Source organism: Mustela nigripes, chromosome 16 (genome assembly GCF_022355385.1).
Source record: "Mustela nigripes isolate SB6536 chromosome 16, MUSNIG.SB6536, whole genome shotgun sequence".
Taxonomy (NCBI): domain Eukaryota; kingdom Metazoa; phylum Chordata; class Mammalia; order Carnivora; family Mustelidae; genus Mustela; species Mustela nigripes.
The window spans coordinates 23,310,199-23,325,142 of record NC_081572.1 but is presented as its reverse complement, the minus strand read 5'-3'; the positions used below and the strand labels follow the sequence as shown (position 1 = coordinate 23,325,142).

The window sequence follows — 14,944 nt, the reverse complement described above, 5'->3', positions numbered from 1 at the left end:
CCAGTACTAGAGTCAAGACAAAACCAGGCTTCTGCTCCCACGTGGGCAGGTCACTTTGAAGCCTGGTCTGCAGTGAAGCCTGCTCATCTCCCTGCCGAGTCCAGGACCTCTTCTCACTTGTCTGAGGTGTAGCAGCTTCTCTGACAGGCCTTATTACTCAAGTCCTCCTGTCTTATTCCTGCCAGAAGCTGAAGCACCCACTCCACCTGCCAGCGGCAGAAAGAGGTCAACCCCACAGTAAGTGCTGACCAACTTGGCTCAAAGCCCCAGCTAATCAGCAGGATCCTAGACACAACTGTACATCTCTCCATAAGGGGACGTGGGGAAGGGTGACAAAAATGTACTTTCTCAGAGCAGGGGCAGCACTTAAGAGGGTGAAGATGATTTTTTTTTTTCTCTTAAAAAACATTTAAATGTGTTAGGTTAAAATTGCAAAGCAAGATAAAAAGTTACAGCCTAATTGTGTACTTAAAAATACATACACACATTTCTAAAAGGGATACAAAAACATGACTGAGTTTTACTTGTCACAATTTACTCTTCTATATATAATTTGTATTTTTTATCAGGATGAATTAAAGTTTTTCAAACATAATTTTTAGTCTTACTCTTTTTTCAAGAATCTTGGTTTTATCTGGCGTACGGACATTAGCTAATTCCTAATTAGGAAAGAGCTCATTTGAGGATGCTTTCCAGCTAGATGGGGTTTTAGCAACAACAACAACAAAAGCCAGTGTAAACGGAAACAAATTAATTGATGTTATGAATTCTGTTCCACCCCTTCGGATACTCTGGTAGCACCATTAAAGGACTACAGGGCGGGGCGCCTGGGTGGCTCAGTGGGTTAAGCCTCTACCTTTGGCTCGGGTCATGATTCCGGGGTCGTGGGATCGAGCCCCATATTGGGCTCTCTGCTCAGCAGGGAGCCTGCTTCCTCCTCTCTCTCTCTGCCTACTTGTGATCTGTCGAATAAATGGAGAAAATCTTTTAAAATAAATAAATAAAGGACTATGGGGCTAGGCCAGGTCACAAGGGGGTACACGGGAGGTTCCACAATGGGGATCACAGCTTCTGGTCCTAAATATTGTCTGGTAATGTCACAGGCTGCCAGGTGAGCATTCGTTCCTCACATTTGCTAGGCACTTACCCAGCATGTGGCGGCGGCTCCAGCAAGCACCCAGCTCTTCGTAGGCTTGATATTAAAGCAGGTGTTTTGAGGGAGAACAGATTCTGTTCACCTCTGCTAGGAGGCTTTCAGATGCCTTAAACCCTGGAGTCTAGCTTCCTGCTTCTCTAGTTCTATGGTCCTCTTGCTCAAGTCTTGGGCCTGTGTCGGTCTCATGGATTTCTCAGGGTTTGTCTCGGTCATTGGTGTGGCTGCTCTCCCATGCTTTGCACCCCTTTGGCGGGTGGGGCCACTAGAGAAAGGACGGCATGCTCGCCATTAAAAATGCACTGACTCATAAGCGGACAAGGAGCTGGGCTAGGGGACAGCACCTCCACCTCGCCTAGTCCTTAGAAAAGCCCAAGAAGGATTCTAAGTCCCCCAAGGATTAAGTTAGAACCCTGTGAAGAGGTACCAGCACTGCTCGGAAAGTTTAATAGGGTACTGAAGACTTTGTCTTTCTAAATTTGTCAACCTCTCCTGTTCTTCACCCGCCTTTCCCTGTGAGCTCTGCCTTAGCCACACAATGGCCAGTCCTCCCTCCTGGGGTCTTTTACTCAATTTGAATTCAAAATAGGGAAAAATTGCACTTCAGAATGAATCATCCATTTTATTTTATTTTATTTTGTCATGTGCTCACAGCATATCTCTCTCTCTCTCTCTCTCCTCTCCCTGGCAGGTCAGAGATAAATTAAAAATAAAATCTACAAGGAAAATAATTTATAAAAGCACTTCCCCAGGCTCATGCCTTGTATCCCCACTGCTCAGAACATCCCCCTTCCCCCTGTCCCCCAGCGGGGAGGAGAATCTGGCACTTCTCTTCCCACAACTCACTCCCGCTAGTCTGGAGCTGACTGTACTCCAGAGACAGGCAGGGGTGGGGGCAGCAGTGGCAAAGAGTTAAAAATAAAGACACTGTGGTCCTGGAACCATCTGGCCACCTTGGCGTTGCTCCCCTCTCTGCCTCCCCCAGGCAATCCTCCTGACTGGGGTCTCTACTAAACTGGGGGTGTAGAGAAGCAGCCTGTGGCCGAGAGCCTGGGGGTAGGTGCTCTCACAGCCCCCATTACATGCACTTCTCATTCTCCTAGAAAGAAACAAACAAACAAAAAAAGGCAGACGGAGACCTCGGGACAGAGGAGAAAAATCCCAAGTGTTCACACAGTTACACGGAGTCTTTATGGCAAAGAGAACATTTAGCAGCTTTGAATATTGGGGTATCTCCTTTTTACTCAACACAAGCATTCTAGACCCTATAAGTGAAACAGGGCTCAAGCCCTAAAAAAATCAAAGCGCAAGAAATTCTAAAAGGACTAGTTTTTGTTGCTGGGTTTTGTGGGTTTTTTTTTTTTTTTTTTTTGTCTTCAGTGACATGCCCAGTTGTTGGTAGGGGAGGCCTGAGGGAAGGGTCACTCCCCAGTTTGTGCTGAATACTGCCTGGCTTGTCCACATCATCCCCCTGCCTCAGAGTAGCCCCCAGGAGGCCACAGGCTCAGCACTGGGGGCACTGCCAGCGCCCCAGCTGCAGAAGAGCTCCAGGCAGCGGGGAGGGGCAGAGGCACACAGGCAGGCAGAGAACAGCCTTCGCATGCAGGCTCGGATGGAAACGTGGGTGCCTCAGCTCAGGGGGGACCGGGCACAGAGGGAGACAGGAGTGGCAGGGCAGTGAAGGACATGCTTGGTGTTGGGGCTGCTGCAACACAGCACGGGGGCCTTGTGACCCTTTCCTGTTCCCTCTCTGACCCTAACTCAAGCGAGTGTTGGGTCCCAATGGCTCCCCTACAAATGAAAACATTACAGGACACACCCAAGAGCTCCCCTTTTGGGGCTCCACAGGGCAGGAGCTGAAAGAGCCCACAAGGCCCCTCCCAGATCCCACCTTGTGTTCCACCCTCCCCTGGGGTGAAGTGGGGATTACTACTGCCTAGGGCCTAGTCCCACCTAAACCTGCCCTCTGGTATTCTGGCAGAGCCAACCTTAACCTGCCCTTTGATTTTCTTCCCGCTTTGATTTTTTTTGGGTTTTGGTTTTTTTTTTTTTTTTTTCCTTAAATCCCCCTTCTTTCCTCCCTTCCCTCCTTTCTTCTTTCCAGGAATGAGACTTTCTGTGACTTTCCTCTCACAAGATCCCCCCTTTTCCCCTTGGTCGGTCTCCATCAATGCGAGCACCACCCCTTCCCTCAAAGGAAACAGCAGGGGTGAGGACCCTGTCCACCCAAACGGTCTGGCTGCTTCCGCCCCCCTTCCCCGCCCCACAGGGGGAAGCTGAGCCAGACAGCGCCTGCGCCCTCCTCTTCCTGTCCACTGACCCGCAGTTCATCCCATCTGAGATCTATTGGATAAGAAGGCATTCGAGTCCCCACTGTAGGTCCAGGTCCAGGCCCAGCCCTTCTCCAGTTTCCATCCCGGTGAGCGTCAACCCCCCTCTCCTCCCCAGGCTCACTTTCTTCGGTCCTTTGGCTTCCTCTCCTGTCGCCGGGCCTGCTGGTCAGCCAAGGTGCGGGGAATGAGGAGGACGCTGCCGTCCCCGGCATACTGGAGTGCGTACTGGCTGGGCGAGTAGGGCCGCCCGTTCTCATCCCGCAGCCGCCCAAACACCTCCTGGTACAGGCTCTGGACCTTCTGCTTCATCTGCCGCAGGGACCGGAGGAACTCCACCTTCTCCCGCAGCAGCCGGGCTTTATCGCGCTGCAGGTCCTCCACGTCCCGCTCCAGGTTCAGGATGGTGTCCAGCTTGCGCTTGCGGCAGTTCTGCGCCGCCATCTTGTTCTTGCCCCGGCGCCGGATGTCGCGGATGAGGCTCAGCTGGGCCTCGCTCAGCTGGTACTTGGACAGCAGCTCGTTGAACTCCTCCACCGGCAGGTTGATGATTTTGTCATTGGTGAAGGGGATCTTCATGGCTCGGGCTCGATGCTCGTCCCGGCTCATCTGCTTGTCTAGGAAGTCGGCCTGCTTCTCCTTGCTGCCTTTCTTGAGGGCGCCGGGCGGTGGCAAGTCGGCGGAGTCGAGGGCGCTGGGCGCCATGTTGTACGTGTGGTTGTGGCCCACGTGCTCCAAGTAGGGCAGGCAGGAGAGCTGCGACGGGTCCTGGTAGCTCATGCGGCAGAACTTGGAGTATTCGGGCTGGTAACCCACAGCGCCCTCGGCCTCTTCCAGATCCAGGGTCTCAGAGTCAGAGCTGTACCCAACAGCACCTTCCTCAGAAAAGGAGGAAGAAGCTGAAGAAGAAGCAGAGGAGGAGGAAGAAGAGGAGGAGGAAGAGGAGGAAGAGGAGGAAGAAGAGCTGCCTTCGGAGCCGCTCAGGGAGGAAGGGCTATGGCTGGAGTCCAAGGAGAGGCCTGAGTCAGAGTCGAACTCCTCTTCGAGCTGGGAGGCCTGCACGGGGTTGAAGCCCTCCTCGATGGCCAGGTCCATCAGGCTGATCTCGTCCAGCATGGCTTCGTCGAGCAGGCCCCCCAGTGGGTCGGGCAGCTCAGGGCCTGCCGTGTCGTTGGCGGTGCCGTTGAGCTGGGGCGGGAAGAAGAGCCCCGCCAGGTTGGTGGAGCCAAAGGTGGAGTTGAGGCTGGTGGAATTGCTGGGGACCAGCGGGAGCAGTGTGGAGCTGCCGGCCACAGGCAGGCTCTCCGCCTCAGGACTGAAGAGTGAGAAGTCCTGGCTGCAGCCCCCCAGGGACGCCTGATGCAGGCTGACATTCTGATTGATGGGAGTGTTGGGGGCAAGGCTGTAGTTGGTGCTCAGGGGGTCTCCAGGAGGGGCGCTGTACAGGATCTCACTCGTCGAAGTGTTCACTTCCATGGCCTGGCAGGGGAGAAGAGCGTCACGGTTCACTCTGAGCAGACTCCCTCCCCCTGGGCTGCCAGGGGGGCGGGGGGAGGGGGTGCCGGCAGCAAGCACCAAGCACAGGCACAGCTACGTGGTGGGAAGCCGAGAGACTGGAATCCAGAGCCCAGGGTCAACTCCCAGTCCTGCTAGGTCCACCAGGCCTGCGAGGCCTGGCAGAGATGGGTAGACCCCACCCAACGCAGGGCTGCCCAGCTCCCAGCTATGTTTGGCCAGACTCCCCTACCTCCGAGAGGCAGGCAAGGAAAACATGCAACCCTGCCTACCTCTCCTCTGTAAAATCTGCACAGCCAAGAACACCCAGCCGTGGAGGGACAAAGCCCAACTGTACCACCTGCCCTGTGACCATGGGCACATCACTTAACCTCTCTGAGCTTCAATTTCCTCACCTTTAAAATAACAAACACCTGACTAGATGACCATAAGGGGCAGGAGCTGGCCCCAGCCGCAAACACACCACACCAGTGTCCGGCTATAGGAACCCTAAAGCTGGAAGCATGCGCTCAAGCGATTATCTACCTCGAAGGAAGAAGGCATACCTAGGGGACAGTCCTGTTTCAGAAGGCTCAGCTCTAACCCGAACCCCACATCCTGACTGTACCCCCTCCCCAAGGAGACACCTGGACGATGACCTCTTAGTGTCCCCACTTTCCCACGGATGAGAGAACTGTTCCCTTCTCTTCCCAGAGGAGAAAAATTTAGCAGCTGAATGGGAACACCCACTGCTCCACGCCCAAGAGGTTTGTGTCCTGTTCGGGTGATCCTACCTGCATTTCCATAATGGACATGAGATCTTGCCACTGCTGCTCCAAATCAAATGGCGACTCCGTCCCCGTCAGGAGAGGAGACAAGAGGTTGTTTTGAAGACCTGGGGGCTCGCTCTCACTAGGCACTGCTTCTGTTATGCTGGAAATGTCTGCTGGAAACTAGGGCAAAACAGAGGTTTTAACGAGGGGAAGACAAGACCACTGTCACGTTCCTCCCAGAGACTACCAGCTGAGGTTCTGTCTCCTCCTTCCTCTGAATTCACCCCTGCGGCCAGGAGCAGGCCAGCCCTGGGGGCTGGCCCCCCGGACAGCCGCAGAGGGACACACGGCGTGCAGGCTGCCGTGCAGGCTGCCCTGCTGGCTCGGTGGGTGCTCCCTGGAGTCCTGCTCACCTCGGCATTCTCCCCAAAGGGGCAGGTGGCCTCCAGCAGCCTAAGGCACTCTTCCAGGGACAGGGCCGTCTGGTCCTCCCCACCAGGCACCTGTGGCAACAGCAACCGTAAGTCTGACTGACCTGGGCCTCGGCTGCCTGCAGGCCGAAGCCTCTGCCCCAGCCTTTCCCCAGCCTTGGGGGAAGCCGAAGGAGGGCCGGAACAGCTGCAGGCCTACACTCTCCCTCTGTGCCCAGGCTGATGACTGGCCCTACGTCCCAAACTCCAGGAAAGACCAGAGGGAGAGTGGAAGAATCCTGACAAATAGGAAGCTGCTAGATGCTTTGCTTCCTCCCTGCTGGTTGTCACCAAGGCCTGGCCCCTCTGCTTCTATTGCTCATCCACTCCCCCTTCCTCAGCCCAAGTGACTTAGAGACCCCAGCCCAAAAGATACATTCAGGTTTATCCCACAGACAGAAGCTGCCTTCTCTAAGGAGAAGTTTCTAGAAGTGGGCAGAGGTGGGGGTACCTGTGCAGGGAAGCTCTCCCCAGTTTCTCCATCCACTAGCAGGTTTCGCGCCAGAGCTTCTGCGCCCTCGCCTGACCAGGTGTCCTCCTGCTCCGCTCCATCTCGTACGTCCTTATCCACATCCTGCTCCTTCTGGCGATGACTATAGTCAAAAATCTCACGCCCAGCCCCCAGGTCAATATCCTGTCGCCAAAGGATGTCAATCAGATCTATGTCCTGAAAGACAGATCACCGCGACTTTAGCTCTTGGATCCAGGGGACTTTCCTAGCATCACTCTGATTAGACCTGGGAATGGGGGGCAGCTCTCCCAGCCTCTGTCCCCTCTGTACCAACAAGGCTTCATTCATCCATTTCCAGATACCAGCCTCCATAAAAAATAAGAACAAAAAACAAAAAACAAACAAACAAAAAAAACGAGCTAGCAAAAATTACCAGCATGATCAACCTCAGACAAGCCTGTGGGCTTAGGCCCAGAGATACAGCCAGGCCAAAAGGCAGGGCCACCTCACCGCTACACCAGAAAGAAGGGGGAAGGAAGCAGGAGACACTTCTCATTCTGGGAATGAGAATCCCCTCGAATTCGGGTTTGTTGTAGGATGCTGGCCAGGCCAGGCAAGGGCGAACTGTCACGCAGAATTACTCCGAGGTGGCCAGGCTTGCATCAGCCTATGGTGCCATTTCATTTGCATAAAGGGGTGGGGTGGACCAGAGAGGAAAATCCCTGCATTTGCAACCACCTGCTGCCACCAATGACAACTGACAGGCTGCCTCCAGCCCTTCCTCCAGCCATTCCCCCTTCCCTGGCTGAGGCAGGAGTCAGGCCGGACACCCACAACTCTTAAAGCCCAGGCTCACCTCAAGATCCATCCCTGCCAGAATTCCCCCTCTCAGCTGATCCTAGCAAGCTGCTTCCGTCTCAGGCAGTCAGCTGATTCTCACTGGGCACCCCACCCCTGCCAAGGCCGGCGCCTGGTGTCCCCTCACACCAGCACTCTCACTCCCTTCCTCACCACACCCCAGGCCTCACTGCCGCTCCATCAGTCAACCCACTCAAGGACATGGGCCCCATCACCGCTCAGCCACAACTGCCACCTCAGCCACCAAAATGCCTCCTTCCCACTCTGCCCTGGTGGCTCCTGTCAGTTCCTGCACCAACTGCCACCCCCAAAGCCACCAGCATAGAACCCCAATAAATAAAGAGCCATTTGGCCTTCCTACACATGCCATCCCCCTGTGGCTGAAGAAACCCTGAACTCCTGACTTCCATTCAGAGATTCAAAAAGCACTTTCCAGAAAGCAATTTCCTTACATGAGACGCCCCCACCCCAAGTCCTGACCAGGCACCCCTTTCCCACCGTAACCCTCCCAGATCCCAAGACCTCCCAGGTGTACCTCTCCCTTCAGCCTCCCCCACATACACCAACCTGAACAGAAGCCCTGGACCCAGGAGCAGAGGGGGGCTGGGCCACCCGGTGCCCAGCCAGCAAAGAGTTAAGGGGCCGGCTCCCTTTGGCATGGCCCCCACCACTGTGAGAGCTGCGGTCCAGGCGGGTCATGGTCTGCGAGATGAGCCCCAGGGCAGCTGGTGCCGGGAAGCCGGACAGGGGGCTGCAAGGAGCTCTTGGCTTGCAGGGAGCACACCAGGCTGGAAGGGTGGCCCCTTGCTAGCTCCAAGGGGCCCGAGGAGGGTGCCCCGCCCGTGCTGCTGCCTGGGCGGCCCAGCCCAGCCCCCTTCCTCCATCCTCGAGCAGCCCCCTCCCACCTCACAACCCCAGTTCCACTCAGGCACCCGGCAGCCCCCACCCTGAGCTCACCGCAGAGGCTGCAGTGAGATGGGACTCCCACCCCATGCTCCGTGCTCAAGCTGCAGAGGAGAGCCAGCTCCCTCCGGGGCCTAGCCTCCCGCTCCTCCCTCTCTCCCCCTCCCCACGCCCCCCAAACTTGTTACCTAGGCTGCAGCAAGGAGCCAATCCCCTCCCCCTCCCACCCGCAGGTCACTGCTGAGGCTGCGGAGAGCCAATCCCCTCCCCCAGGTCAGCAGCTGGGCTGCGGAAAGAGCCAATCCCCTCCCACCGTCGTTACCTAGGCTGCGACGAGAGCCAATCTCCTCCCCCAAGTCTCCGCTGGAGATGCGGAAGGAGCCAATCCCCTCCCACCGCCTGTTACCTAGCTGCAGCCGGGAGCCAATCTCTGCACCAGGGCAGCTGGAGGAGCTGCCGCAAGGAACCAGCCCATCCCTGGGCCGCCTCCGTCTCCTCAAGGAGACGCACCCAGGGGCGGGCAGCCCCACCCAGCCCAGTCAGCCAGCCGGGGTGGCGCAGTGAGAGAGCCCTGGGGGGAAGGGGTGCCCCTCTCCCTCCTGTCGCATCCTGCCTTCCCCAGCCCACTCAGGACCGGGCAGAAACCACTCCCGCAGCTTCTCGGGAAATCTAGCTCTTCCCTGCAAGTGGAGTTTTCCTGTTCCTCAGCGGGGCTGCGGCTGGTCGTCCTGAAGCCCAAGGATCCCAGGCCAGGCTGGGCAAGGACCCTCCCTGCACCCAGCCCCGCTGGCAGCCAGGGGCTCTGACCCCGACCCCAGGCCAGAGGACAGAAAGGAGGAGAGCCGCCTGCACACAAGCGGAGAGGTCATAGTGCCGGCCAGGCCTGCCCCAGGCAGGAGGGAGTCCGAGCCTGAAGGCCATACCCGAAGGAGCCGGGTGCTCCCCCACATCCTGGCCACACTTGTGCGCCACGCGGCCCGCTCACCCCAGCTTTGTTCAAGAGCTGCTCGGGCGGCCCCTGGCCCACAACCCTAACGCCAGGAAAATGGCACCCACAGAATCGGCAGCACGGTTCCACCGTCCATCCTCACTGCTGCACCCCTCGAGCCTAAGGTCAGGTCAGGGACGGTATGTTCTCCTTGGTCACAGACTGCTCCTCGCAGGGAAAGAGCTGTACACAAGCCACCCCCTGCTCTGGGCAGAGTGCCAACCTCCAGGGGAATCCTATCCCTGACAAGGGCCTGGGCTAGGGCTGTCCATGGAAGCGGCCTGGCAGCGGGGGAGCTCTGCCACCCCTGGGGAGAATACCAGCTCCAGCAGCGCCTGTCACATGCTCTGGACCTGGGTATTTTTATCCCTGAGTTGCTGAGGAAATGTTGTTCTAGATGCGTAATAATCCTCCCTTCCCCCACACCCAGCCTAGGGCCCTCTGACCCACCCCCAACCCCCAAAGGGAACAGAGAAGGCCCGGGGTCAGGGACGGCACAACCTTCATGAAGGCCAAGAAATGGAAGAAAGCGGGGTCAAAGTCATCCCGTTCTGCCCCAACTCAGCCGATGACATCCATACCTCCCACCCCATCGCGTCCCAGGAGAGCTCCGAACAGGAAGAGGACTGGAGCTTCACCTGCAGAGCTCCCAGGAGCAAGCCCAGTTACACAGCCAGCCCTTGGGGAGCCACATGAGGGCAGGAGGATGGAGGTGGAGGCTGGGACGCATACTTCTTCAGACCACCATGCCAAGACTGAAGCCCGTTTGAAGGAAAAGGACAGAGGAACAGAAAAAAAGTAAAGTTTCCAGTGTCACTGAAGAATCTAGGAACTGAGGCACTGCAAGGTAAGGAACGCTCACAGCTCCCGTGCTCAGATACTTCTAGATTATCTGATCCTCTCAAAGAAGATCCCGGTGTAAGGCAGCTGAGCAGAGAGCAGCCCTGGCACTAAGACGTGTGGGGCCAGATCCCTCTGCCTTCGGGGGCCTGTCCCTTTTCAGTAAGTTTCGCAGCATCCCAACTAGATGCCAACAGCACCTCTTGCAGTTGTGGCAACCAGAACTGTCTCTACACATGACCATCTGTCCCCTGGACAGGCAAAATCACCCCCATGGAACACCACCCACCCAGAGGAAGTCACAAGCTTTGACAGCCACTGACATTCAAAGAAATGAACTCAGTAACGGGCTCAATTGCAGGACAGGAGGCAGAACCTGGTCAGACTGGTAGGCAGAAAAAGACCTAAGACCTGTAACACCTGTAAAACTTTGTACATACCTCCCCTCCTCCCCAGGACTGGGCTCTGGAAAACCCGGCCCAACGCAATCCAGCCTTCCCTTTCCCTAATGGCCAGGAGAGTGCAGCAGGCCTTTTCTCAAGCTCCTTAAGGCTGAGTGGCCAGGCCTGGCCCAAACAGAGCTCAAAGTGGTTTTATCATCACGTTGGTGAAGTGGGAGCAGCAGGAGCCGTTCACCTCCACAAAGGCAAGTGCCTCACTTTCTGCCCCGAACAGTGTGTCAGCCACGCGTCAGGAGCCGAAGACCTCTGACAGCTCCAAGCAAGCTGACTGAGGCGGCAGAAGGCAGTTTCTCTTCTAGCTCCCAGCCCTCTCCTCCCTACTCCCTGCAGCAGGCCTCTAGCAAGGAATGGGAGCCTTGGTCCTCTCCTGGCCAAGAATAACTATCTAAATCTGCCCCTTGGCTCGGGCCCAGGAGAGCTGACTTATCAAGGACCTTACAACAACAGGTCTGACCACAAAGGAGGAGAATTTCAGGATATGCATGTGTGTGTTTTGATGTGGGGGAGGTACAAGGCAAGAGTCCACGAAGTATTTGTGTCTTAGCAACAGATACACACCGCATCAAAGCCCATCACAACACCACTCCCTCCCCCACCCCGGGGCCTCCAGCAGTCCTGTTGAAATCTAAGCAGTAAACACGCTGGCATGTTCTAGGAACCTCCCACTGCCCTGCCGGTACATTTAGAGGTGGGTCAATGGTTCAACACAAGGAAATGCTCCCAGGGCCCCAGGCCCCCCTCCTGTACCCCGCCGCTCCCGGTCAGACAATTCAGCTCATTCCTGCCAAAGAACAATGCCTGAGACCACCCCCCCACGCCACTCCAGTTCTTTACAGCGGTCAGTACTGTGATCTCGCTCCTTCAGAACCAGCCCCCCACCCCGTCCCCTCTCACCCACCCCAACGTGTGGTCACTAACCTCTTTGGTTAGGTCTCCACTGACCGGAGGGGCTACAGCTCCCAAATCCTCCAGATCTTCACTGAATCCCTGCTCCGTCTCGCTTTCTCGCACCCCGTTGTCTGGGCCTGTCACATCTTGGAGGCCACTGGAACTCTCGAGGGTGAGGCCTGAGCTGGGCTGGCTGCCAGAGACAGACCCCTCTGGATCCCGGTGGACCAGCCAGGCGTTGACCTCAGTGGTCGGCACCTGGAACCTGTCCAGGGCCCTCACCTGACTGAGGAGCCGCCGGGCAGTGAAGTAATTGTCCAGGTCTATGCTCTTGGGGTGGATACCATAGCCATCCAAGGTATTCCTCAGGTTGTGGAACTGGGTCTGAGTATAGGCAGAACTGGGCCCCAGGATGATCTCCCGGAGCGGGGGAAGCTGTGAGGTCAGGTAAGTATCCACGTCCACCCGCACCCCGATCAAACTCAGCAGAATGGTGAACTGGAGAAGTCCTTCCGTTAAGTATTTCTTCAGAGAAAGCATTGCTGAAGGACCAGAATGTTTATGCTTTTTGGTTTTTAAATCTTCCAAAAGACAAATCAAGGCCACTGCTCTGGTGCTCCAGCCAGCAAGTTACCCTCCTCAGGGCCAAACCCTGTATCCCACCCTGGCAGAACACAGGGGCTGAGCTCCCGGATGGCCTCAGAGGAAAGCACACCCTGTGAAGCCAAGGCCTCTCTCCAGACCACATTCACTTTTCCCTTCTCGGCACCTCACCTCAGCGTGTACAACTGTTGCTAACCCAGTCCAGGCTCTCAAGGCCCACGTGACTTACTGTCTCCACAGTCCACATACAGTCACTTCCTCACTCACATTAGTTGTCCTCTCTGTAGATTCCACTGCAGGCTGTTCTCAGGAACAGCTGACGGGCTGTTTTGTTTTGTTTTTTTTTCCTTCTCCCTAAGGTTTATTTTCTTTGGCTGGAGCTACAGGCCTTTTGTCTTGGGTCAGAGTGTCCCGCCTCCTCCACACTTACCAGGGGGGTTTCCAGAGAAACCTGAAATGGGAATCACAAGAGCAACAGGATAAGATTCCAGAATTTTCACACCATGATCAAGGCAGAAGGCTGGAAACACGTTCAAATGCCACTTTCATATTTTATTGAAAAATAAGTCAATTACTTTCAGAAAAATAAAAACCAAAAATCTGTTATAAGTAGAACTATGAAGAGAAAATACTGCTCACAAAGGATCCCCCTTTCTGGATACTATTTTTGTAATACCCTAAAAGGTAGCTTGTTTGGATAAGGAGATAATGCCTGGGGCATCCAAAATATTTTACATGATGTCTGATTTACCAACCCTCCCCCCCATCTATACACCACCCAGCTTCTATTTTTAGCTTGAGAAGCCCATTGGCTAACTTAAAGAAAAGTTGTATCCTCCATCTCTCAAGACAAAACTGCCTACAATCCCTGTCCCTTCCAGTTCTAAAGGGAAGGGAGAAACTAGTAATGGGAAAAGAGTATATGAGGACAACGTTCAGGACACCACTTCACAACAGAATAATGCCTTTTGTTTTCCCAACTTTAAAATATGGTTTCTCTTTCCTATGAAACCATAGGAATGGTGAGAGGGGGGGATGGTGAGAGGTCTTGGGGGGGCGGGAAGCAGTGAAGCAGGAGGATTATTCCACCCAGAATTTGCAATAGGCAGGTTATATTTTCATTTATATGACCTTCTGAGCCAAAGCAGAAGGATAAGACCAAGTTATCAACCTAAATAGCCAAGTGGGGAAGGAGTAAATCTGCCTTTCAGTTTCTGGTCTCTACTTCTGAGTTTCCATTAACCTCATAAACCAAGACGTAACTCTTCTCTTCACTGTCGTGACCCCCCTACCAACTTCATCCTAAAGGGGAAGAGTGACACACGGATAGGGACGGACAGACGGACGAATACACGAACGCGCGCGCGCGCACACACACACACACACACACACACCTTATTTGGTTAAAGTAAACACAACTGCGACCCAGAATTCCTGCTAACACTACCCTCCCGTTCTCACGCAATTTATTACTAAAACCTCCCAAGAGACAAGTTCGAGAAAGCGGACAAGGCCCCATAAAAACGAAGAAAGCCAGACGCCTCTGGTCTGAGCCCAGTCCCACCCCGCCCCGGATACCCGAGTCCGGCTGGGACCAAGTCGCCATGCCCGCTGTCGGCGTCTCGGCTTCTACCCTTCTGGGGCAACAGCGAACAAGTGCGACTCAGTCGGCCTTGACCCACCCTCACAGCCAAACCCCACCCCGCCCTCCGTCCCGATGGCCCCACCCCGTTCCAGGCCTGGGCCTCACACCACGCCTTCTCGCGCCCTCAGCCCTCCCCAGTCCAACCCACCCCGGAGCTGGCTTTCTCCAAGGCTTCGCGGCCCCTCCCTGCCAGGCCCAGGGCCCGGGCCCGTCGCGAATCCAGCTCGCCCGCCCGTTCCCGCCTCCTGCCTCCTGCCCCTGGGCTCCACCCCGCCGCCCTTCACCCCACAAGCCTCAGTCCCGCGGGGCTGCGCCCCCCCCCCCCCCACCGGCGTCGGGGAAAGGAATGTGCTTGATACCCGCTGCAGAGCTCAGCGTCCGCCGCTGCCGCCACAGCAGGCCCTCAGCCCGAGTCCCGGCCTTGCCGCCGCCACCGCCGGCCGGCCTAGAGCTCCCCAGCCTCCGCTTCCCTCCCCGCCCCCTCCTCCCACCTCACTCGGAAGCCCGCCCTCTGCGTCCTTCCTAGGAACACGTTTCTCCAATCAGCGAACCGAGACTGCGGCCGTCGCCGGATGTCACTTTGATTGACAGCCAAAAGAGCCCAATGGCTGAGCGTGCCTCCTCCTTCCTCTCCCGATTTCCCAAGACTGACATGGCCCACAGCCCAGTGCGTACATAGGCCCGCCCCGCGGCGTGGGCTCACCAATAAGTGGGGCGAAGGCCTTATTGCCCGGCATTCTGGCCCCTCCGCGGTGCGTCGGCCTTCCGAGGTACTATAGGTTGGGCGCGGAGTAAAGTGTGCAAGCTGAGCGCTTTCAGTGCATTCCTCGGCTGGGGAATAAAGGCTTAGGACCGGGGGTGAGAGCTGGTATCACTGCCGGAGCGCGGAATTCTACCCCCGCCCCGAAGGTTCCCACGGTGACTTGCAAAAGTCCAGTGAGACCTGAGGGGGCCGAGGCGGGACACAGAGCATGTGTTCCCCGCGGTGACGACGCTCGAGCCGCCATATTGGGTGCTGGCAACGGAAACCGCTATTGCCGCTTCCGCTCTGTGCAGGCCTGGCACCGTGGCCCGAGCCCGTCGCAAG

At 56.2% G+C, this 14,944-nt stretch overlaps 1 protein-coding gene across 4 annotated transcripts; it reads right to left on the bottom strand.

The window, feature by feature from the left end:
• Window positions 1-1,755: 1,755 nt before the first annotated feature.
• NFE2L1 (NFE2 like bZIP transcription factor 1) lies at window positions 1,756-14,336 on the bottom strand. 4 transcript variants are annotated; one of them, XM_059379344.1, is made up of 6 exons: window positions 14,217-14,336; window positions 11,640-12,663; window positions 6,672-6,854; window positions 6,164-6,253; window positions 5,772-5,930; window positions 1,756-4,962 (listed from the first exon to the last, which is right to left on the bottom strand). In XM_059379344.1, the coding sequence occupies exons 2-6, from the start codon at window positions 12,147-12,149 to the stop codon at window positions 3,604-3,606; spliced, it is 2,301 nt and encodes a 766-aa protein (XP_059235327.1). In that variant the 5' UTR covers window positions 12,150-12,663; window positions 14,217-14,336; the 3' UTR covers window positions 1,756-3,603. The 4 variants fall into 4 exon arrangements, with proteins under 4 accessions (XP_059235327.1, XP_059235325.1, XP_059235326.1 ...); XM_059379342.1 differs by having other exon boundaries at window positions 6,672-6,887; window positions 14,217-14,335; XM_059379343.1 differs by lacking the exon at window positions 14,217-14,336 and adding an exon at window positions 13,791-13,896 and having other exon boundaries at window positions 6,672-6,887.
• Window positions 14,337-14,944: the final 608 nt, after the last annotated feature.

What these genes read in the sequence shown, in the direction of transcription:
- NFE2L1 (XM_059379342.1), bottom strand. Translation starts at nt 12,149, where the DNA reads ATGCTTTCTCTGAAGAAATACTTAACGGAAGGACTTCTCCAGTTCACC. An exon ending in GGGAGAGCTTCCCTGCACAG is followed by an intron (nt 6,254 to 6,671) that starts GTACCCCCACCT and finishes CTGTTGCCACAG; the next exon opens with GTGCCTGGTGGGGAGGACCA. An exon ending in TGTCCATTATGGAAATGCAG is followed by an intron (nt 4,963 to 5,771) that starts GTAGGATCACCC and finishes CTCCCCTGCCAG; the next exon opens with GCCATGGAAGTGAACACTTC.